Here is a 25,466-nt window from a genome sequence, read left to right as displayed (position 1 = left end):
TTGCTTAGGGGTTTTTAAGTCATATCTACACCAACATGGACCGCAGTTGTATGCTTTCTCCAAATAATCACGAATTTGACCGACTTCCGGATGAATTTTGCTTGAGCGATTATTACGATTCGGTCTAAGAGAATCATAAATTATAATTGTCTTCTCCTTTACTTGAATAGAGACTGCGACCCAGTGAATATTTTCAATACAAACTACACCATATTCGACATCAACCTTATCCCAAGAGGGTAAATGCTCACTAGGTGGTGAACCACGGCGTCCTGCTAACCCTAGTCTGAATCTGTCAACTTGGGCAAAATCACCATTCGCAAAATGTTGCTGTTTCACGAGCAAGGCAGCTCAGTCACAATGTATTCATGCAATAATATAAATAAGTAGAAAATATCTAATCTATTCTGCACAAAAACTTACCGGTAAGTGACTTTCAAAGTATGACCAGGTACCAGTGGATTTGTTAGAAGGATAAGACTTGTGCAAAAGCACCAATGCACTGTCAATAATCTGCCGGAAGACCAATAAACATAAAACTTCTCACAACCCAAATGATTTTCTCATTATTAAATTTAATCGTCAATATCAAATAATGCAATATGACTCACATTACCGCATAACCAACCAGTTGAACGTAGTAGTAGTTTATACTCAGAGCAAGACAATAATGATGTACCATCACCATTATAGTTATCGCCATGTTCCTTGATACTGTGATAAATTAAGATCTATTATAAGGAAACACCATGATTGTTAGTTTTCACATATACAACAACACAGAGAAACAAAAAGGTATACTAGAGAGGAGAAACAACAAGACACAGAAACAAAAGGGTATACTAGGGATGAGGCTAACCCGAGGTTTATGAATCTGTTCACATCATCTATATCCTGCTTCGTTATTTGCTGATCCACTGTGTCTTCTTCAAAATAATTCATGATAACAGGCTCTTCGCTTGTCGGAACCTTTTTTGCGTTCTTTTTCGCCACTTTCCCTGTAGTAGTATACGGGGGAAACAGGGAAGGTGCAGGGATTATTTTCCTCCTAGCCCTTCCCTGACGCTTTCTTTTTTTCCCCGTTGAGCTGTTACAAATGTTTTTTACCTACATATCGGACACAGTCAAAAAGTCATACCAGGATAGTTTTGTGAAAAAAGTACAAAATATATACGTGTTAATGTAGCAACAAAACTAGAGATGCAACAAATACTTACAACAGCTCGACTCACATCAACTTCCTTATTTGAGGATTATACGGATATGGTGGATTTAATTCAATATTGTTGGATCCATTCCAGGAGTCACATCTGGCTTCTGCATTGCCGCACCATCAAAATCTCCTTCTTCGTTATGTCCTCCAGGTGGAGTTCCATGTTCAAACAACATAAATATCAGTTCAATAAAACTTCCATATCATAATAGATGTGACATTCTATCTATCTTAATACAATGAATTTCCAATTAACTCACCGTTTTTGTCTTTGACAATGCATTGTACGTCTGGGTTCCACCAATCTTATCCTTTATTGATTTGATCTCGGCAGTTAAAAACTCCACATGATTCAACATTGTTTTATGTCTATTACTTACCTGGACACTTAACTCCTCCAACTGACCCTTCACTGCACTTTTAAATACCTCCATTTCACCAATCACTGTCATTTTCAAATCCTCCGTATGACCAATCATTGCATTTTTCAGAAAAGAGTCGAAAGAAGCAGTGACCGAAGTTGATGTCCTAGAACAAAGAACATCAGCTTGGGAGCGAGAATGTGCCACACGTGCATCTTCCTCATCCTTCTCAAACAGATCTTTTTCCTCCTCCACATTTTTATTCCCTAACAGATCTTCTTCGTCCTCTTCATCATCTATGCTGCTCTCCTCTGGAACCTGTTCATCCACAAAAACATTTTCAGACTCTAACATATTTTCTTCCTCACCCTTCTCAAACAGATCTTCGTTCTCCACCACATTTTCATTCTTTAACTAAACTTCTTCTTCGTCATCTACCAAGGGACCTTCACATTACCAAACGCTTTGCATCTTATTTATGCCACATAATGTCATCACACACTTCACCCTGTAATTTTATAAAGTCACTCGACCAAATTAACAATGTAGCAAACAAAAAAATAAAGTAACTAAGGTAGTTATTACTTCATACCTTTGACTCCTCCAAAATCGTAAGTAGAGGCTCATGGTGTATTACTAAATCGCATGTAACACTATGCATATGGGGGCGCCAATTTGCAAAAATAGTCTTGCTTCCAAACTTATCAAGCACTTTCAGCACCACTTCCAGACCCCAAACCTTGGTGAAAAAAGGAAAACCTTTAAAACAACAATCACAAGAAATTAGACAACTAGAAAATATCAACCCAACTGATTCTTACCACAAGGACATGGGCCATTCCTTGACTCTTGTAAGTCACCTCACTTTCAACAGGCTTGTTAGCGTTAATCTGATAATCTAAGGCAGAATTGCTATTATCAATAGTTCTGCTGAACTCTATTTCAGCCCAAGGATAAGAGTTGAAGTCGACGAGGTTATCCACCAGGTACCAGTGATCATGCTCAACTACTTTGTCATCTCCCTTTCCCAGGACATACCTGTGGACAACATATAGTAACGACAATTTCACCTTGTCATCAGATTCCAGTGGGACTTTGACAATTTCACATTCAGCATTAGAGTTGCTTGATTGGTGACATTCACGCGATATTTTTTCCTTCTCCTCCTTTTTGCTTGATCGGTGACATTTCCTCGATTTTTTTTGTCCTCCTTTTTGCTACATTTTTTCGATTTTTTTTCGTCGTCGTCCTCCTCCTCCACTTTGCCAAAAAGTAATAATTTCAAACGTTTTCCAGTTACTGGTTTTCCTTCATCGGGGAAATGCTTCATCTTAAGGTAGGGCTTCGTGGCGGGACGAGAAAAATTATGGTCCGACTTCCTAAAACTAAGCCCCGAAATCAATGCGAACTCTTTCTTTCCGAAGGAGAGTTCCTTTCCACAAACCATTACGCGTATTTCTTCACGGTTACCTTATCACATTCATCACCAGTGGAGATCTGACTAGGCAATAAAAAATGAAAAAAGGCACTAGACCACGTTTGCATTGGCAGGTGCAGTAAGGGGCCAATTGTAGTTGACATAAATTTCTCTTGCTCGGCAGGAGACAGCAGGTTACGCACCCACTTCAAAACCTTCGGGCTCGAGTATGTTGTTACCTTGCACGTATAAGACCGGTACCTGGCAGGGTGAACAAACATCCTACAACATAGAAATAAATAGTTACACCAACTACAACATACAAGTTCTTAGAATTAAGTATTTGAGAGCGGAAAGCAGCAACATTGAAAAAAGATAAATAGTCGTACATTCCAACTAATCCAATAACCACCTGTATTCAAGTTGTAAAAGTGACTCAACGAATGACCGGTCTAGTTTCCGTTTACAAGTGGCTTATACCAAATACACCTAGAAAGAACAATGCAGCAAGATGGAAAAAATAGGATTCGCATAGAGGCATCTAACTTTCTTTTATATATAAATAACTAAACTATTGTTATTGTTCAAATTTAACTTCTTAAAATAGTGAGCACATAGGCAGTAGCTTGGGTTTTAGGCTATTAATGCATACATTTCAGCATTTGACAGGGAATGCTCAACGGTGGCACAATTACACTATACCATACAATCATCTATTAGAATAAGTAGATTAAAAACTATATCTAAAAGTAAGTATTCAGCTCTTCGATCTTTACTGATTATTATACTCAGGAAATATCTTATGTGAATCTCCAGCAATAAAAAAGAAGTGACCAGACACAACACATAAAATGAATGGTTAGCCTTAACAGGCTAAATGTCACCTATCTACCTTTCAACACCATCTGTATATACCACTCTTTTGTCCTCAACAGTGGCATCCAACATTGTTTCATCCACATGAATCGAAGATTTCACTTTTCGATAACACTTCTTATTCTTCTTCCCTCCTACACCCATAACTTGGAACCTACAAAAATAATATAGTCAGGATTAGTAATAACATAGTAGTAATTCATATTCTTTAGTTACTCAAAGTACACTCCGCACACAAAGTTATAGTGATTAAGAAAAACTAAGTTTTATCTACCTAAAACTACATGCTCATCATGACATTATTATGACATTATAAACAATTCGCAAGTGAGGTTATTATATTAGTTTGAAACTACAACTTGTGAAAAAAACAAGCTTCCAAAACTGCCATCATACATTGAATGAATATCATCCATTGGCAGTGTACAATAATACGTATGAGAGTTTTTTTGAAACAATATATCAAGTACCATATGATTTCAAAACCTAAAATGATACACCCATGAATGAAGTTGTATCAAACAAACACCATCATACCATCCGTGTAAATTTTACCACTATCATGTAACCGGGGAAAGCTTTACTGGCAGTTCCCTTACTGATTGATACCACAGATTGCAGGAAAAGCAATTACAGCACCAATGAAAATTTACAGTGGATTACTTATCTGAGCTGGTATACATTTAATTTTAACTATATATGATTCTTATTGTCTGATGAATTCTTGATTCAATAAGAATTTTTAGAAAAGTACATGATATATATATTTCCAATGTTTTTAGGTTGACGTAATAACAAGGGAAAGAAAAAGACCACCAATTATGCTAAGAAAACCAATCTATTCGATGAAGTTGGAATCATACAACAAATATAATTTACAAAACAATGGGAACAAAGTCGATCTCTTGTTAGCAGGTTGGGATGAGAATATGCAGGTAAAAGGAATACACTACTCAGTAGTCTAGTGTAATTTAATTGGGATTTTGGTTCTATCTTAATTATATGTTGATTGGGTTAATATATTTTGTAATTTAAGCCGAGAAATATCCATATTTATAGCTAGCAGTGGTTAAATAGTTACTCATACAACATGTTACAGCTATCCACAAATTTATGATTTAGAGCTATTGTTGAATCTAAAACAATGAAGCTTTTGGTGGCCATGACAAAGCATAGGAAAACAAGGAAGAGTACTAATTATGTAATGAATGACAAGAGTTTTACCTGCACTTAAACTTAGGTGGACCACGTCAATGCTCTGAACTAGGATTCAAGTAACAACTCCAACTATCTCTGAGCACAGGATCCACAAGTATTACAAAATCTTTAGTATCCGATAAACAAGAATTAGAGAGAAACCCAACATAATACACCCAATTTAAAAACAAATAAATAAAAATTTCTCATTCACAACAAGCTACAGTGATGAAAGTATGAACCCTAATTTAACAAAAAAAAACAAAAAGAAAACAAAATCTATTCTGAAAAACCTAAGAAATCAAAATCAAAACTGAAGAAAAATACTAATTTCCACGGAATAAATCGCAAAAATTTTCATTTGTCTCAGTTCCAAATACTCTAACGACATGAACAGAAAAAATGATATTTTAAAACCTAAATCATACCTTTTTTTTTGTGCTCAGTTACCCTAAATCGTAAGTGAGGTTGATGAAAATACCTGTTTCATAATCTAGAAAACATCAAAGTTTCCCAATCCATTGCTCTGCTCTTCCTTTTTCTTCTACAAACCGCACTAAGTTCCTATCTACCTAAATTAACGAAATCGATTAAACTTTCATTTCATACATACCCAAAACTGAATCCTCAATTCAAATTGATGACAAATAATTCTATACCCTAAATCATACCTCTTTTTTTTCTTCTTTTTTCATCCATATTCAGATATATATATATATTATATATATATATATATATATATATATATATATATATATATATTAGTTCTTCGCGAAATGGGTATGCAGCGGATTGAATCTGAGACGAAATTGAAAAACTGAGAATTCACTGAAGATGTTGATGGAAGGAAGAAGTTGATGAAACTTTGAAAATTGAGAAAGAAAAGAAGACCGGTGAGAAAGAAGGAAATAAGAGAGACGGAGATTAGGAAGTGAAATTTTTTTTTTGATGGAAAAAACAAGAAGACGGGGATAAATATCTCTGCTGAGTTGGTAGCTGACTCTGCCAGATTTAATTACTGAGTTGGTAGCTGACTCAATCAATAGGGTCTGGACCTTTTCTAAATAAGGGTAATAATGTCAATAAAACCCCAAAAGGGTGTTATCTGTATATTTCAATTAAGGATGGCAGTTTTGGAAGCCTGTTTCCAGAGGGGGCTATTTTTACACATTAAAGTCCACTATGTTAACCTCTTGTACTTATTAGCCCGCACCACACTCACGGCCAGAAGTTAAGCAGGTGAAAGAAATGCTTTCGTTTCCCTGATGTCGACCAGGTGAACTACATGTGGAGACATAAGAAAATTATTAGTGGGACGTGTTTTCGCAAAGACAAGGAGCTGATGATGTTAGTCAGATGGGTTTTATTTATGGTGTGCCTGCGACTTCGAACAAATGTGGCTGGTTTGTTTTGACTTTGAGCTCGATTTGTGCTGGTGACCTGGAACGATCAGCTGAAGGTAATGTTAATAGAAGTTCTTGATGGCTTCTCAGGGAGAAGAGGATCGCAGCTGCCTGAGAAGAACTGATGGGTAGGTGATGAATCATTGAAAGCAACGAGTTTAAGAAGTGCAGGCGATGGCTGCTCTAAATTTGCAGAGATGAAATCGTATTGGCTGCTGCCATTGTTTCATCACCGAGATGAAGTCAGATCATGGAAAGGATACAGACGAGGGAAGAAACGAATGTACAAGGATTGTTAATGCAGACCGTGATTACTGCAACAGAAGTAGTGACTTTTGTCTAGTCTACTATGGGAGCTGGTTGTGCCGGTATAAAGGGAAGAGACGAAGTGGTGTTGTCGGTTTCACCCCGAGATGATCTCGGTTAGTGATGGTGACTTCAAAGGGCGTGCATGGAAAGGTCTCAATCAGTACAAGCCTACAACTTTGTGAAGTTTTAAATTGCTATCAGCAGCTTAACAACTCTTTCAAGCCGTGAAGACAGTCGGTGGTGATGACTGAACTTAAAGAGAAATGAGGTATCAGCTCACATAGGAGTTGGATTGGTTGATCTGTTTTACCAGTGGAGAAGGCAATGGTGGTTGGCGAGAGATGGGGTTAGTAGCTCAGCTGAGATGTGAATGAAGATGGAAGCAATAAGTTGGGTTCTATCCTGTTCCTATCCGTTTCCGATGAATTTGATCCATGCCTGTGTACTCAATGGAGGATAGTCGTTATGAAGCGAAGATGAAGCTGGTGGGTTGTCGATGGTGTGATTTCAAGGGACAGAAATGGAGAGACTTTGGCAACTGAGCGAACAGAAATGTAAGCTGGGTCCGGTTTTGGACGTGGGTACTGAGAATCGACTGGGCCTTCAGCATTTTTACTGCTAGGTCTTATCTGACTCGTGACAGCACTATATGAAACGTGACCGAGAGATAAAGAGGGATGCCGGTTTTGGAGGATCATTTCGGGGTTTGGGTTAATCTCTGTTCGTGACAGACAGGGGAGAAGAGGACTGGAAGCCGCCGCCGTGTTTGAGAGCACAAGACAACAAATGAGGAAGCGATATTGGTTTAATCTTTCTTCTTTTGTTATTATTTTTGATGGGTTTTAAGAAACCCATAATCATGTTTTGCTAATCTATTTGTAACTAGGGTTTTTATGGTTGAAACTATATGGGGTTAGGCCGTTTTTGATTGAATTGAATTATGAAACAATAGACCATTATTATTTGAATTGATTAATTTTGATTATTTTTTATCGATTAATTGAAGTATGAGTTGTTGCGATACCGGTTTTATAAACCTTTGTGCGTAGTTGGATAGTTTTACAAAAAATTTTGGTCTCGTTATTTGATAGTCCATGCTTGGGTTGAATCCTTTGATGGGTTATACTTAGAAGAGCCAGATTCAATTTGTGAATCAATATTTTAGTTTCGTATGATTTTCTCGCTAATACAATTTGATAGTGCATGCTTGGGTTTGCTATGCTTTTAGTATACTAGTAACATTTGCGATACTATCGTTATAATAGGTGATGTCAATAGAACGAAAGATAAATACATATTCATAATTATGTTTCATTTCAGTAATTGAATAGAAATAGTAGTGGATATCGTGAAACTCTGGTTACCGACATTTCCTTTGGTATCATTTTATTAGTTTAGTTCATTTCAATTCAAAAAATCCAAAAATATTCTTTCTGCTCCTGATTAGATATATTGATTATCAGTGTTTACACCGCTCCCTGTGGGTTCGACCCGTACTTGCCTCTGTCTACTAGTTAGACACCGTGCGATTGCGGTTATTACATTTAGGGTTCTTCCCGGATCCCATCAATACCAACCTAGGAATGATCAGGGACCCAGATACGGGGAAAGGAGGCCCAATGGACCAATCTTTGAAGATGTGAAACTCCCACGACTTAATACAACTATGGAAAAAGTGTGGGAGACAATAGTGCTGACGGAGGAAATCCCGTCCCCACCAAATTTCGGAAAAGATCCCCCACCAGGGTCTCGAAGTCATGAATTTTGCAAGTATCATCGCTTCCATGGACACCAAATAGGTGATTGCAGGAACGTTCGGCGAATTATAATTCGCTTGATAGACCAAGGGAAACTCGCACAATTCCTAGAGGGTTATGTGCCACCCCCGCAACCTCGTGTGAATCAGCCAATATACTGGATCGAGATAGACCGAGGAAAGCAAAAATTAAACTGTAATTCGATAATTAACGCGGCAAGAAGTCTCTAAGACTCTCATGAAAATGTTCTTAAAAGAGTACACAAGAGGGATTTTGAGGGAAACGAAATATTCAGCGTCATGAAGAAAGAGCCGCTAGAGGAATGGCATAAGAGGGAGATAACCTTCTCGGAGAAGGATGCACCTGATGGGGAAATTTCGCACACAAATCCTCTGGTCGTCACATTGGGATTCGGAAAATATTCCAGATGGGAGGAAGAGCAAGCTGAGGAAAGGAGAATTTGGGCAATACACAAAATCTTAGTTGATATTAGGAGTTCGGTCGATATCCTTTTTTACCATACCTTTAGGACCATGGTATACAAGGACTCGGATCTTGTACCTTTTACATATAACATATATGGGTTCAATGGGGTAGCGTCTAAGCCGAAGGGGGAACTGACCGTGAAGATTCTCGATGGCGAACTAGAGACGAAGGTCACAGTCTGTGTCGTAGATGTCGATTCTCCCTAACATGCTCTCATAGGGAGGCCCTGTATACATGGAATAAAAGGAGTGGCGTCGACATATCACCAGGCGATCCGGTTTCCAATACCAAGCGGAATCGGCGAGATAAGAGGAGATCTGAGAGAAGCAAAAGAATGTATAACAAAAGACGTGAATAACTACGAGGAGAAGTTAAGAAAGAAGATGGAACAAAGGAAGAAAGTCAGCGAAAAAGAAAGGAGACGAACATCTGATGGTATTTAAGATAGAGTCTAGCAAAGAACTGAGCGGAATGCAGGAGGATGAGGAGGAAACCAATGAAGCAAAAATTCATATCGAGGAAGATAATAAAGCAAATCAATAGGAAGGAGGCCAGGTCAATCAAAAATAAGGTGGAAAGGCCAACAAGGGGAAGGTTGCTGAAGGAAATGAAATGACAAAGAATAAAAAGGAAACTCCCACGACAAAGGAGAAGCATATTCCACGAGAAAGAGGGAAGATGAATCGGTCAAGAGGCAAAAAGGCACAGGGACAAGAGGCCGTGGGAAAGCGTTGAAATACAAAATTCACAGAATAAATTGAAAGAAAGTCGCGAAGACGAGGAGATGTCCCAGTTAAAGGAAGAACTTTACCAAGAGAGGCGAAGGAAAGAGGATCTGGTCAGGGAACGAATAAGGTTAGAAAGGGAAAATGAGAATTTGATCATCAGAAATAATCATTTGAAAAGGAAGCAGACAGATAGTAATATGAAGGAGGAGAGATATGTTATGGGAGAAGCACGAACTAAAGAAAGACATTACACGCGAAAACGAGAAGGCCTGGGACGAGGTGAGCAAAAGGAGCGAGAAGACTTGAAGAAGGCCATAGAAAGTAGCAGAAGAGAATTCAGGGAAAAGGAATATCGAATGAAACAATCAATAGCAGTTACTCGAGGAAGAAACAATATTCCCAAGGAAAGGAGAGAAAGTTATTTGCAAATGGTAAACAAATGCTCATGGAATGAACCGTGCAAGACAGAAATACCAACGCTTTTCTCGTTAAGGCAAAAGGAGCATGAGAGCTTGCGAAGTCTCGTCGCAAGATGGGAAGCAGTATGCAAAGAATTGAAGGGAAGAATCTTGGAAGAGGATTTGGTGCGATCGTTCATCTATGCTTTATCAACCGGGCAGCCGTTATTTTCCGCATTATTCAAGATAAGAATTGCAGTACGAATGAAGGAGTTGAAAAAATACCAAGCCGAGCACATTCGTATGGAAGAAGAATAAGAAAGATACAATGAGATAAGATAAATGTATTCACTTTATTTTGATGATAAAAATGAAACGATCGATGTACTCAATCTTCAAGAGCATATCAATAAAAATTTGATGGAATATTGATGAAATAAATATTCGCCGAGTGACTAAAGACAGTAAGACCTCAAGATTAGGAGGTAAATAATGAACATGAAATAAAAAGTTTCTAGGGAAACTTAAAACCTTCGCCTAAGAAGTCTGGGAACTCACAGCATGCACCCTAGTTCGCATGAAAATGCAAGAGGCAAAGACCTAACGCATGTCGTGGAAAACTCTCAGGCAGAAATCTAGGGGCAATGATAAGACCTATCCGCTGAGGGTCCCTTTTATGATGGCCTTCGGTAAGGGGTGCAGAAATATGACCAAGGCGCCGAAGTATTCGGTTGAGCTGCGGGTGCCTGGGACGTCTAGAGTGTTACCGTCCATGTTCGTCTGGCAAGTCTTGGCTACGATGCACTTGATCCCAAAAAAACCCTACTTAGGGTGTGACTTCGTAACTCCGAGTCTTATCGGCGAAGAGGATAAGATGTCACGAAAACAACTGAATGTCGTAATAACCGGATGGGAGGAGACCAACATGCATGTTAGGGTTAACCTCCTTGAAGTGGAACTCAGGGGAATATAAAGGGATGGCACCCTCCAGATTAGGGAGCCGTGTGACCAAAAAAGACGGCAATGTCATGGGGCTGCTATTCATGGGAATAGATAGGCCTGCTATATTGTCACAGAAAGAAAACTATATAAAAAATGATAAGGCGAGGTTGATGGATTGCTATTCGCAAAAATAACAAGCGCCTGAGACTTCTCCGAAGTAATACCCTTAAAAACAGGGTGAGGTGCAATAAGACCTTAATTAGGAGGCGCAATAAGACCTCATAAGCAAGAAATAGACACAACTACTAAAACAACAAAGTTATAAAGAGCATTCTCAGAACGATCTGATATCGATTGGATAATGCCAACAAGAACAAGAGGCAAGTATATACTTTTATATTTATTTTTTTTGGCATTATCCCCACGAAACTACAAAGCGCTTAAGATACAATCCAAGGCTAAAGGGCATGGCAAGAAGGAACCTGAAGCAAAAAACTAAAACCGGGCGCATACTTTAGCAACCAGTGCTCCTCACTCTTTTAAATTAGCATTCTCAACCTCTTCCGAAAAGCAAAAGGCAGCAGGGATGAGTGAAGAAAGAAAGCCGGAACTGAGGGTGATTTGAAAGGTGAAGGCAGCAACGAAGACGAAAACTCGCAAAAGAATAAAAGGCAAGTATATACTTCAAGGCTTCACTATTGTTTTGAGAGTTTCCATGGTCAGTATATACTTGAGGAAAATGGCGGAAATCAAATAAACACACGCTTGATAAAACAGAATCATAATATCACGAAATGTGATGATTCCCAAAATAAAGCGTTTGCCCCCCAATCTTGGGAGCGCCATAAAAAAAATTATTAGTTATAAAACACTAATTTGAGAATAGAGAAGACAAAACTAAAACTGCTACTGAGGAATGGCACTATCGATGATGGTTGACTCGGGGATCTCGCCGCCTTCCTCGGCAATGCTAGTAGAAGCTCCCTTGGACCCCTCGTTGTCCTTCGCGGTGTCAACTTTTGGTTCCTCGTCGTCATCAAGAGAGAATTCCTCGTTGGAAGGATCAGCAGCTTCATCCTGAGGCTTCTCATCATCAGAAAAAATCTCCAAAGGAAAAGAAGGAGGAGGAATGCCATGCTCAGCGCAATAGTCATTGAATAGTGGAACCAAATAGCTCTGAGTATTCTTGCGGGCCGTCTTGGCTATCTTCTTGGAAGAATCAATGATCTCGTCCATGTTATTATTTAGACTCTCAATCTCCTCATTAAGATGAGAAACGTCACCACGACCTTCATCTCTCTCCTTGGTGATACGAAGGACCCGACTCTTGTGACGCTCATCTGATTCTGCGAAGATAAGAGAAACTACATTAAAACAAGGATGTAAGCCGGGTCAAACAAAGATAATAATACACCTACAAACTAGCTTTCGCCTGAAGGATAGTAGTATTTAAAGTACTCTGACATCAGAGCATAGATGATCGATCTTGGCGACTTTGAGGTTGGAATATTCAAGTTGAACACATAACTCATGATACATTCTATCCCAACCTTCACCATGAGGGGATTTCAAAGTGCTCTTGTCAGACTGAATGGCGAGAGCGCATTTTCCACGGAGACTTGCAGGCTTGATTAGAGGAGAGGATTTCGCAGGTTTTGGACGAGAGGAAGTGGCTAATTTAGCTTGCAATAGTTTCACCTTTTTCTTCAAACAATCAACCTTCTCGTTTAGACCATCCACAGTGTTCCGAGACCTACGAAGAGTAGCTGCGAGCTCGATTTTGCTTTTGATCACTCGATCGTAATCTTCCTCCAGTTTCTTATAGTTGGCTATCGAAGAAGAATGGAGGATCCGCGAGGTAGTAAGAGAATTAGAGACCCGTTGAAGCTCTAACTTAAGGCGCAGGTTGTCATTTTGGAGATGGAGGTTCATTTCCTTGTTACGGGAGCATTCAACTGACAAACGGTCCACTTTCAAGCAAAGGGTCTCGGCCTTTTCATTAAGGATGGAGTTCTCAGAAACATAAATATCATTTTGAGTTGTAAGGTTCACCATCTCAGCGCGAATACCTTCCAGCGAGGAGGAAGCTTCGTCGGCGCTCATTTGACGTTGCATGCATCGAGCTTGACGAAGCATAAAATAAGAAAATAATGGAAGCAAAGGCAAGAACAATAGAGGGACTTCCAAGCAAAAAGAACTTACTCAAAAGCTTCTCTATCTTTTGGCCTTGCTTGCGGGAATGATCTTTTTCTTTCTGAAGGTCCTCCGATAAAGCTTTGATTTTAGCTTCATCTTTCCTAGCCATCTCGCGAACAAGCCGAATTTCCACGAGGGTGGTCATGTGACGGTAGACTTCCTGCGAAGCAAACTTGAACTCGGAAAATAGATCTCGGAGACGAAAAGGAAAAAGGCAGAAAAGGCACAAAGAAATCACCTGGTTCAACAAGGCAGAGTGCTGCTGAAGAGACATATTCTATGAAGCACTCAAAAGCGCAGACGAGTCTTGGAAGAGGAATTCGTCAGAAACAAAGGCGGACAAAGACTCCAAAGCACGAGATCTCATAGACGGATCTTCTTGAGCCTTGTGGTATATACTTTGAAGAAATTGCTTGTCAAGGTCGAAGAGAGGATTTGACATTACAGGCCGGACAGGTTGCTTTCCCTTCTCTCCAGAGGGAGGTACCTCCGGAGAACTCTTAGGATGTCCAACTCCTGGCTGAACATGGGAATCGGAAACCTTGGAACGGATAACAGAATCAGCTTCTTTCAGAGGAGCAGAAGCACTAACTGAAGGGGACTGTTGCTTAGTACGAACGGGACAACCAAGGAGAGCGGAGGGTTGTATTTCAGCTAAGGAATCTACATCCAGGGTCTTTCACGGCCTCTTGGATGCACCAGACGGAGGAGCACTCGTCTGCGAAGTCAAAATTTAAAAACCAAAAAGGCTAAAATTTACAAATAAAAGGCGATAAGGATGGTACCTGAGAAGAAGGAGGAGGAGTAGTATGAGAACATTTCTTGTGACCCTTGGGTACCCCAGAAGTGGGTAGTTCGCCCTGCGAAGAAGCATGACGTCAGGATGGACAATTATCGCAAAATCGCTAACAACAGACGAAAATGATACCTGTTCAGAGGGAGTCTTCTTAGCAACCACTTTCTTATCCTGTCGTGCCTTGACAAGTCCAGCAGCAGGCATCACATACTAAAACGAATTGAGAAAGTAAGTACAATTGATAGTTCCAAATGATACAAATCGCAGTAGGAAAAATCATACCTCGCTAGGAACAATCCAGCGAAGTCTCCAGGAATCACATCCCGCGAGGTAACAATGTATGGTAAGGGGACCATTGCGAGGAAAACCCTTTTCGTCGTAACCCTAGACGAAGGGACCGCCAACTACTAAAGGAAACCTCGCCCAGTCATCAACAGAGAGACAAAGTTTGGAATCCATATCCAGTAGAAGCTCCTTAATGGGGGGGAGAAACCACCTTCCTAACAAGCTCAAGACCCCACTCCTGATGCTCCCTGGTGCTTGTAAATACAGCTGAATAATTGTCCATGAAAGAGTCTATGTTTAAATCCAAGGAATCGAATTCGTCCGCTGAAGAAGGGATTAACGAGATACCATCGCGAGAACGGACTTTGAACTCGTTGCCGATCTGGTAGTTCAGTTCCATCTCTTGGGTAGCAAGAACAACGGGATCTAGGGAAGAATCAACAGTTGGAGTTAAGGTTAAACCTAACTCCTGGAGCTCGGCTTGAAATTCCTCGAGAGTTTTAAGTGAAGCAGATGCAGAAACACCTTTAGGAGACATGGTGATGAAGAAAGTAGAGGATTTCGGGAAAATAAGGTAAAAGTAAGAACAGAGATCAAACAAGAAAAGAACAGAGATTGGAAGAGGCAGAAAAGAAACTAAAGTAAGGGTGGAGAAGTGTATTTATAGCAAAAAGAAGGGACCGATAAAACCGGGAAGCGGCATGATCGAAGTAAAGGTGACCGATGACGGACGGTTACCCAGGGAACGTGGCCACGTGGAATTATGGGTATGGAGAACGTGACGGTTAAGGAAACTGAAACGGTTCTTATTCCATCCTCGCAGCAACTTGGACAGAATAAGAAAAGGCAAAATGTAAGTACAAGAAATAGGATTGACACGTGTCATACCAAGTAAGGTAATGAAATCCTAGTCAAAGATCCGTGTCAGTGACCTGTCAAATCAGTCAACATCAGAAGGAGAAATACAAATCCCAAGCGCGAGATAACTCTCCACCCCGAATAAATTAGAAGGACCATCAATATACTAAGGCGAAATACATTTCCTTTGGCGTGTCTGTTTCTTTGTCGCTGGAGTAATTAACTACTTTTTTTAGGTTCATGAACTTTAAAGGTGAAGACTGGTATCCTTCACTAGTCGTTTAATGATACTTGTGTAGGTTGATCAGTTGGAGATACAACTTCAACAAGTTTCTCATTCCTTGGAAAATTTTGACTCAGTGGTACGCTAGGCTCAGCTGATGATGCATCGACGCTAGGGCCACCTAATGATTCTACTCGCACCTCCTCTTTTATGCATGAATCAATGAGAAACTTCTTCAGATCATCATACCAGTCAAAATCGAACGCTTCTCCATTATGTCTTTTTGTTTCCTGAGTCTATTTCATGTCTTGTAGCATTTCTTGAACAATCTTCAACCTTTTTCCAGGACTATCGGGACACTTTCTTGTTCAATGATTTGCAACGCATCCAGAAATGCTTCTTCATACTTTTCTCTGTCCTCTTCAATATTCATTGCGATGAGTTCATATATATATATAGTTCTTTTTTCTTGGTTCCCTTGGTTCACAGAGTTCCAACTCCACTGCATTGTACGCATCTTTAAAGTTCTCATGAAACTGCAACATGATTAATAACACTCATCAGGGAATTCATAACAAATATAAAAACATTTTTATATGCATAACATCTAAAACTAGTCATTTTTGGATGCAAATATTTTAAATAATGCTCAAGAAGCATATTCTCTAAAGTTCCCTTCAAGAAAGCAATGCTAATTTAAAAACAATGCATAAATAGTCATGCATTAAACATCAAAGATGCAGAACAAGTTATGCAATCATTTATTAAGGGTTATGCACTCATATTTCATACACTTCTTAACACTTTCTCGTTTTTAAATAATGCATAATTGGTCATGCATTCACAATTGCAGCCGCATAAGATATTTTTAAACAACTACCTCTAAGTTTGTAATATACTTCTTGAGCATTGCTTTCTTCATTGTTGCAAAGTCCCACCTTGCAGCTCTTGGTGTAGCAGCGTCACTGACTTTAACGATTTCGGATGATATCTCAGCTATGTTAGAGTGCACAACCAACCAAGGATGCAAAATAAAATAAAATAATAATAACTAATAGATATTGTGTAGAAATGGTTTATTGATAGAGATTTAAAAAAACTCACAAGAGAGTATATCGTGCAACAAGTGCAATTCGTGATAAGACGATTGTTTTTTTCATAGTCTTGATGACGTCCATCAGGTGTTCGTGAATTAGATCAGGAAATGATACAGAGTCCATAGTCTCCCAATTCTTCACCAAATCAACATATGAGACGTCCAAAGTGTCTCCTATTTACCCACAAAAGAACAAGACGACTAGCATGTAATGGAAGACAAAAGAGACAACTTCCTCTTCATGACCTTTCTTATCAAGTTTTTCGAACACCAGCCTTTGAATATCATCCACCTTTGTTACATGTGCTTTGGGATCTGTACTCACATTACATGACTTTGTTTTGCATGGGAATTGCTTGATGAGTGCAAGCGACTGAGTCATCGATATCTCTTCCTTAAAAGTAAGAATATATCTTCCTTTATTTACTTTAACTCTTGGCATCTGAAAAGTAACAGCAAGCTCACTATCCGTTGACTGTATAGACTTGTTTTCAAACACCTTGAATGAATGTTAACTCAAATCATTATGATCATATGATAAAAGGACCTCATCCATCAGATGATTGCTCTTACCATCCAAGTATGACATTTCGCAATATATAACCAGTTATAGAATTTCCCAAATGGACACACATTCATCATATTAGCCTGCATTGGAGTTAAACCACCTATTCCCTTATTTTTGTGAACAAGGTACCTACCCTTTGAAAACCTGCTCTATAAGTACCTCCCTGAGTTGCAGGTTTGGATTTAGGTTTAGCTGCATAAACAAAAGAAAAAAAATTTGCATATTATTAAATTAGAACTGCTATTTTGACTGCATAACCTCCTATGCCGCTTATTCAGACGTCTGTATAAATTGTTATGCACGATTTTTACCATGCATAACCTATAATGCGCTACTTCTTAAAAGTTATTATGCATATTTTTTACCATTGATAACCTATGACGCACTACTTCTTAAAATGTAAAAAGACGGGTAATGAGATATTATACACAACCATTTTTGTGCATAACCTATTATGCAATTTTTTTTTGAAGAAGCATTATGTGGAAAATTTAAGAGTTCTTTACAAGCTCGGGAAATGGGATCTATTTTAAGACCTGGTAAAATTTGAAAATGATTATGATATAAATATTCTCGTAAATTTCTTTAACAAAAACCATTTCGGAAAACATGCTTGTCGTTTTCATTTTCTTTTAAAACCCACCAAGATCAGTTTTTATAAATATAAGGAATGGTACTGTCATAGTAACAGCTTGACAAATGCTGGAAGGTGACAGTTAGAACTCATTGTCATCATCCACAGATCACGGCAATATGCTTCACAAGCTCCTTCTGTTGTCGTCTCTCACCTCTCTTTTCTGCACTTTCCTTTTGGAGAGAATCCCAAGGCGCCAAGCTTCATTATGCATGTTGAGGCAGAAGGCAGTCCTCGAGATGAAAGCAGATTAGGTTCATTTACAGAGGGAGTATTTCCAGTCTCCTTAGGTACCATCCTCCACCCGTTTGTAGGGTCCAAAGTTGCATCGATGGCACAATCTCGGATTTCCTTGGCTGCAATGCTCTCGGCACCACACAGGGTTCGTTGAGTCTAACCTCAGCTTGTGAGCAACGTGAACAAGTGAAATGCGAGGATAAGAGATGCTTATATTGCAAAGCCCTGTCCGGATGACAATATGTCGCAACATCACAATCAGATTGGGAGTCCTGTCTGAGCTGGCAGTACTTGCAAACTTATCCGCAACATGCCAACATCCCTATACAACTCTAAATCACCTATACGAGAAGCCTGAAAATCAAAAAAAAATTTGATGATCTCGTCAAAATCCCTCCACAATGTGCAACATTTAATGTGATTTTTTCCTACTTGACTAATTGAAGGGCTCACATGGAGCAATAACTCAGCAGTCGCACCCACCCTCTGAGTCAAGTTATCCAAAGGTATTCCATATTGGCAGGTCACAGAAAATATACATAGTTACAAGACAAAAAAGATACAGAGAAAAAAAAAACACAAAAAAAAGCAAGCTGGGATTTAACCAGTGTGAGCAGAAGAATAGGCAATACCTCATTTAGTGCAAGTTTGAAGAGTCACATTTGTAAGCTCAAAGTATGGCCTCAATACCGTTTTCATGCCTTTCTGCATGAGGACAGTTCTCTCTGGTAACAGCAGTCGAACTATGATGGCCCATTTGTTGAATTGAACTCGGAACCTAAGGGCTAATGCAGGAGAAGTACAAGCAGCTTCCAAGAGTTTCTCTTTCACATCAGTGTACTAGTCCTAACCTTTCCCAGTTAAAAAGGTAACGACAGAAATGCATAAAGAAAGTACAGTTAAATAACCCGACCAAAAGTGCCTCAACTAACCAATCATTATTACACAATAACTTGCTTAGCAGATTACATAAGCTTCACAGCCCGCCGATTTTATCAAGTTTTTCCAACACCTTGTATTATATAGAGTACACGGTACTTTGGTGGTTTAAATGGAATCTGGAGAAAAGTGAATCACAACTAAAAAGCCTCCTCCTGCTTACGGACTGTCTGGAGGACCCATAATTGCTACTTGCCAATGGTATACCGTACATGTCTTCAGCAATAGGACCTATAAAAGTGCAACCAATTGCAAAGCCATTAATAAAGGAATTACATTATTTTCCACGCTTCTCTATACTAAAAACCAGTGGAGTCGTTCAAAAAGCCAAACATGGATGAAATCTTTAGCAAGGCAAATAGCTAGTAATAAGAACTAAAACCACATAATAACAAGAGATAATCTTCACTGCAATACACATAAAACACAGAGACTGCGGCTATACTTGAACATGGACATCTATCTCTTCAACCTTTATCACTAACTATCATCCAAACAAACTTTTCAGGTAACTAAAAGGATGCTCTTAACTAGTTAATTACAGTTGGAAACAATCTAAGAATTTTCAAAGCAAAAAATAAAATAAAATAATAAAATAACATGCAAATTAAGGTTCAAGCAACCCAAGTACAATCCTGCATAGCGCGAAGTCCCAGTTTCATGTTTTAATTTGAGAAGCTTAACCTTATTGTCTACTTCATTCAGGTGTCTTTAAAGAGAAACCAGATATGGTCATCATAACTAAATAAGGATAAATACATTTTGTACAGCTAGCATAAGGTTTCCGTCAAGTAAAAGTGCATATAATCATTGTTGAAAGCTCACTATTAACTAATATGAACTTAATAAGCTCTTAAGATTCGCTCAGGACCCTTGACTAACTTAGATATACGACATACCAGGAATCCTACGATGGCTTCCAATAAAGGCAAGTAGCCAACAGTACAAAACAAAAAAAGGAGAAAACATACCTCGAGTAATGCACAAATAGCAAGCTTCACAGTTTCTTGTCCAAAAGTTTCTTTGTAGGTTTTCTCCAAAAATTCATGCATGGAGTTGGAGTTTCCCCCTGTTGCATTAGCCATCCAAGCTGGCACTATCATCAGTAGATGAGGAATCAGTCACGGAATGAGAAGTGGTCACACAAAAGGAAAAAATGCATTTTGATTCATGCAACCACAAAATTTAAGAACTTCAAAGCATACACCGTACAATTGAAGGTGAGTTAAATGGAAAATTGATATCCAACAGAACTTGAAAAAAGTATCCATCCACAAAGAGCTTCTCATCAGAAATTGCACCAGAATCTAAACAGGAAACCAAGATCAAGCCTTGTATTGAGTAGAGCTACCTAAATGGAATTGGAGAAAACCCATAACCTAGATTTCTTAAATCCTGAGGTTATATAAATAATACTAGATACCAAAAATATATGACTATATGGAATGCTCAACGAAGGCTCTTTTGCTTCTTCAAGTGCCAAGACAGATACTCGCGTTGTTATTGATAAGTTAAATAAGGTGGAAAAACCTTTTTCTTTGAATGCAAATATACAAATATCGATCTATAGTGAACATCAAGTGATAGAGGTGAAGTAAATACCATGACTTCTGCCTCTTATCACTACCACTTAAACCACTTGGCTACCTTGTGAAACCAGGACAAACCATTAAATAATGATATTCCAGGGTGATGTACTGCATCAAACCAACAAGTAATGAAATAAGTTTAATAGGGTGAAAAACCTTTTTCGCTGAATCCAACTGTACAAATACAGATCTATGGTGAACATTAAGTGATAGGCATGAAGTAAATACCACGATTTCTGCCTCTTATCAGTACCACTTAAACCATTTGGCATGAAATAAATACCACGATTTCTGCATCAAATGGATTACTTCCGTATGTTACTAACTTGCGGACATGTTACGCGAGTATCATACACTGTTTTAAAATTAACAATATCAGTTTGCTAGATAGGAAAATTCTGACATCGATTTTTACCAGAATTTCAAGAACAGTATTTAAAGACATTCCTTTTAAGAGACAGATCCGAGAAAGTGAGGACTTTCAACAATACTGACCAAACAGTTGGATGGGCCATAATATGAGACTGAAAAGCAAAGCAATTACGATCATCTATTACAAGGTCAAAAATTGGGATCCACTTTAAAAGGTTCTTCCAGAACCTTGAATTCCATAATTCGGTTCCTTAGACCAACAACAAGAATGGTAACAAACTCGAACATTTAATCTTTCCACTTCTCTAATGTACAACACTGCAGCAAAACAATTTGAACAACGTATTTAAACTTAAGAAAATTCCTTCATACGTTCATATTATTCGATCCAAATAGGGACCCTTATAACCACCAAAATCCTTATGCTAAAAACTTAAATTCCAAGATATATCTATATCATTGTTTCTGATCATGGGAGACAAGACTGGTTCTTAAATACTGACAGGTCCATAAATGCAATCCATATTGTACCTTCAGAAAGGGTGCACAATACATATGTCGAGCTCAGTTATACAGCTATATTCAGTAGTTCTTAATAATGCATTGATATAATAAGCTAAAGTTAAACAACACCATCAGTTTCATCTACCTGCTACAAATATTAAGATCATGTTGACATCTGTCTGAATAACTATTTTCAGGTAATTAAAATAAAATGCAAATTAAGGTCAAGCAACCCAAATACAATCCTGTGTAATGCTAAGTCGCAGTTACAGCTAATGTCTTCCACTGCATTACCCAAATAACAACCCAAAGAGAAAGCAGACACCAGGTTTTATGGTCATCAAAACTGGACCGGGATACACACAGTTCTGTTCAGCTTGCATAAGGGTACTTGACTAGCTAAGATGACTTCCGATAAAGGCAAGTAGCCAACTGAAGATAAGAAAAAAGGAGAAAAAATACCTCAAGAAACGCACAAAGAGCAAGCTTCACTGTTTGTCGTCCAAAAATTTCTTTTGTAGGTTTTCTCCAAAATGTCATGCGTAGAGTTGTAGTTTCTCCCTGTTGCATTATCCTTCCAACAGGGCACTGCCGTCTGTCGCTGAGGGATTAGTCTGACAATGAGAGATGGACTCACATCACCACTTTGAGTATTCCAACAGCTATAGGAACCTGAACTGCGAGTCCATGGCTTTGACACTCAATCCTTTCCTTGTATATCAAAATGTGACGAATCAATATGATTATCCAGGTTCACAATCTTCCTAACTGATGTGCAACAACACGAAAGACAAAAATAAACAAAAATCAGCATATATCACACACATGGGCATCGTAAGTCATAATTAGAAACTGCAGATAGATGCACCATTAAGCTGTAGTTGTTTTATTATCTAAAAGAACCACTTTCAAACTAAACAAATTACAGGAATAGGGAATGCCTACAGTAAAAGAAAACCATGACCAAGTTTCCTCCAGTTGGGCTCAAAAAAGTGATCCGGCATTCTCTTTACAAATTAAAGTGAACCCAAAACTCATACAAACACAAGTAAGTAACAAATCTTCATGATTACCAGAAAAAACCACATATATACAATTAAAAGCAAAAACAAAAGGCAAAATTATCTTTTGATTCATGGAAAAACAAAATTTCAGAACTTCAAAACATACACTTATAGATAAGTTAAATTGAACAAATCATGATTCCCAGCAAAAACACCAAACCCACAGAACACACACAATTAAAAAGAACAAAATGAAAGAGAAGTAAGGTTAATGAGATTATTATACCTAGAACATCTTTACCACCAAATCCTGCTGATGTTGATGATTTGGAAACATAAATTTATTTCTGCCGTGATGTCAAAAACAGAACCATGGTGGATAAAATGATTTTTGTTGAAGTTTTTAGGTTTCGCACTGAACAAAATCAAAGGGTTTTGAGTTTTGGGGAATGAATGAAAAATGAAATTCTAAGGGCTTTGTAAACCAGACAGGAGAGTTAATTTACATAAATACCCTCTGAAATCCATTGGGACGATGCACATGCTTTATCCAAATCTCAAAATCTTCTTCTTCAATTTGTCCTTCGTATTCTCGAAAGATTTTTCAACACTTTTTGTGCATATAGCAGCAAATGAAGAAGCAGTAAGAAGCATTAGGGACACACCTCCAGTTTTCAAGATCTTCTTCACCATCTCTGGCCCGGCATCGCACTTATCTCTGCCGTCAAGACCTTGGAAATTAGTAAGTGTGATTCCCAAAAGTGCCATCATTCCCGAGCCCGCCCAAACCAATTTTAATTACGTCATCTAAATTATCCATCCAATCTTTCGTCCATTCCTTATCCACATCTTTCTCTTCTTTACTCCTGTAATGAAAAACAAGTTAGATTACACTAGATATTTCACATTGCTTATCCACCCAATTTGAGTTGGAAAAACTACATAAGTTTGCAAACTGTAGCAGTTGAGACTTGCAGCATGAGAAGACAGGGGAGTTTCAATCAATACCTCTTAGATTTGTTTAGTGTATGAAGCGCTTAGTTTCCCCTTCTAGACATGATATGCCAATACTACTGCAACAAACACAAGTGTAAATATCACATTTGTTTTTAATTTTAGTGAAGTAGCAGTGGCATGTAATTTAATCGGATCTGATGGATGTATTGAATAAATTTCAACTATGAATTCTATTTAATTGAAAGTTGTGATCAGTTTGTTTAATAATCTTAAATGTTTTGGACATTGTTTGTGACGGACGGGAAATCAATTTCTCATCGTTTGGTCTGCCGGTAACACCACAGTACAAGATCTAGAGCTAGACAACAAACAAAGCGTAGTTCCACTGGTATTCTACAGTCATCCATCACTAGGGGTATTCTCAAGCTATATAAAATCATGCAAGATATTGTTTAGAATTTATGTATAAAATCATCCATAACTATGGTAGTAAACATTAATCAAACAGAAATGTCATAGAGTAAACGAGGAACTCCAGTTACTTACTTGGCCAAAGATGGAGAAGAATAAGACGAAGCAGGTAAACTGAAATCTTTTAGCTAGAAATAAGGTTTTTCGCTTGATCCTGGTATGGATTTCTATAGATCTCGTATTTGACCACTTATGGTTTATGACGGCGCTGGAGAGAGTTTGAGAGAAAGGAAATGAAATAAAATGAAGTAAAAGAAGAGGATGAATATATATCTAGAGTTTTCTGTTTGGTATCCAATAATATGTGCGGTCAAAACTAGTCAAAGACCCTCAAGGTTGTGGCGGACTAGGTCTGCGCAAATATATTGGGCTACGTGCCTACATCCATCATCACATACTTTAGTGGTAGGATGTTCGAATCTTCCGGTCTAAGTTTTAGCCATTTCCAAGGGAAGTAGAACTTGGGCAACACAAAGATAGCATGTGCATAATATAGGATTTGTTATAGTCCTAAAATCTATAGGTAAGGGAAAACTCTATAATCGGGACAATTGTTATAATCCAAATATAGACAATGAATCCACCTTTACTAATCTCATTGCTAGAGTCATTCTCCTTTGACATTCAGATTGTGCTACATCATGTGCCGGAATTGGACAAGCCCCCACCGTCGCGGCTGTAGGAGGGTTGGAAAGAGAGTGCCCACTACAGATGGAAAACTCAGTGTTGCTTTAGTCCTTAAGATAATACCATATACTGATTCTATGGATTCTTCTGAGTCCCTGAGTTATACTCAATGGTTAATGGAAATTATTAATAACACAATTAATGTTGATGTAGATATTCATGTTAATCTGTCAAAAAAATTCAAAACTCAAATTTTTGTTAATACCAAAATTTGGTCTGCACAGCTCATTAACTATGGTACATACCCTAAAAAGAAATAACTTTCACACTTATTTTTCCCGTAAGGATACCAGGCTAGCGGTTGGCTACACCATTTTTACTTCTGATTACCACTTGTCTATGGTTAGGGTTAGGGTTTCAATCACGTACTTGTTTATGCCAAGAAGATGAAAAACGAGGAATATGAAATGGTTATTTGATTTGGAGTAGCAGAAGAGAAAGCAGAGAAGAATATCGCAGATGTTCATGGATTTGAGCTTGAAAACAGTATGATTCAGAGATGGGTTTTCAGCAGAGAAGAAGAAGTAAAGTAGGGCAAGGGGAAACCCTAATATGTAAGATTTCTTACGGGTCTATAAGTGTTGGTGAAAGGTACAATTAAGTTTTTGGTGTAAACCAAGTGTAAGTTATTAGTTAGCTGTAAATTCTCACATAAGTGTTGTATACCCACATTTTCTCTAACGGTGGTATAAACAGACAATTATATTACAAGGTTTTAATAAAGTGTAGTTCATGTTTTAATGTTTCGACCAATAGAGTCCCGCCACTTGTCGTCACCAGCTTGCTCCATGTCAAAGTTTTTATCTAATTTAATTTGAGGGAGGTGTCACACTCATCGTACGACGTGGGAGCTTATATAACTTAGCATTTTAAATGAGGGGAGATTCACTCCCTCCGTCCCTAAATAGATGACCTAGTTTATGTTTGCACAATTCTTAAGGAAAGGAGGAGAAGGGAGTAGT

General features: G+C 38.4%; 1 protein-coding gene and 1 long non-coding RNA gene across 8 annotated transcripts; both read right to left on the bottom strand.

The window, feature by feature from the left end:
* Positions 1-11,994: 11,994 nt before the first annotated feature.
* On the bottom strand, positions 11,995-13,393 carry LOC113316248 (paramyosin-like). Its single transcript, XM_026564466.1, has 3 exons — positions 13,291-13,393; positions 12,639-13,211; positions 11,995-12,434 (listed from the first exon to the last, which is right to left on the bottom strand). The coding sequence occupies exons 1-3, from the start codon at positions 13,391-13,393 to the stop codon at positions 11,995-11,997; spliced, it is 1,116 nt and encodes a 371-aa protein (XP_026420251.1).
* A 3,781-nt stretch (positions 13,394-17,174) lies between these two features.
* On the bottom strand, positions 17,175-24,036 carry LOC113317609. Of its 7 annotated transcripts, XR_003343766.1 has the most exons (10): positions 23,893-24,036; positions 23,398-23,462; positions 22,676-23,255; positions 21,848-22,153; positions 20,738-20,864; positions 20,523-20,617; positions 19,892-20,016; positions 18,614-19,151; positions 17,899-18,335; positions 17,175-17,302 (listed from the first exon to the last, which is right to left on the bottom strand). It is a non-coding gene; the product is annotated as an uncharacterized LOC113317609 (long non-coding RNA). The 7 variants fall into 7 exon arrangements; XR_003343762.1 differs by lacking the exon at positions 17,175-17,302 and having other exon boundaries at positions 17,741-18,335; XR_003343764.1 differs by lacking the exon at positions 17,175-17,302 and having other exon boundaries at positions 17,741-18,335; positions 20,738-20,800.
* Between the last annotated feature and the right edge of the window lie 1,430 nt (positions 24,037-25,466).

This window comes from Papaver somniferum, chromosome 10 (genome assembly GCF_003573695.1).
Source record: "Papaver somniferum cultivar HN1 chromosome 10, ASM357369v1, whole genome shotgun sequence".
Taxonomy (NCBI): domain Eukaryota; kingdom Viridiplantae; phylum Streptophyta; class Magnoliopsida; order Ranunculales; family Papaveraceae; genus Papaver; species Papaver somniferum.
Note: the sequence above shows the minus strand (reverse complement) of the source record. Positions and strands in the feature narration are given on the sequence as shown.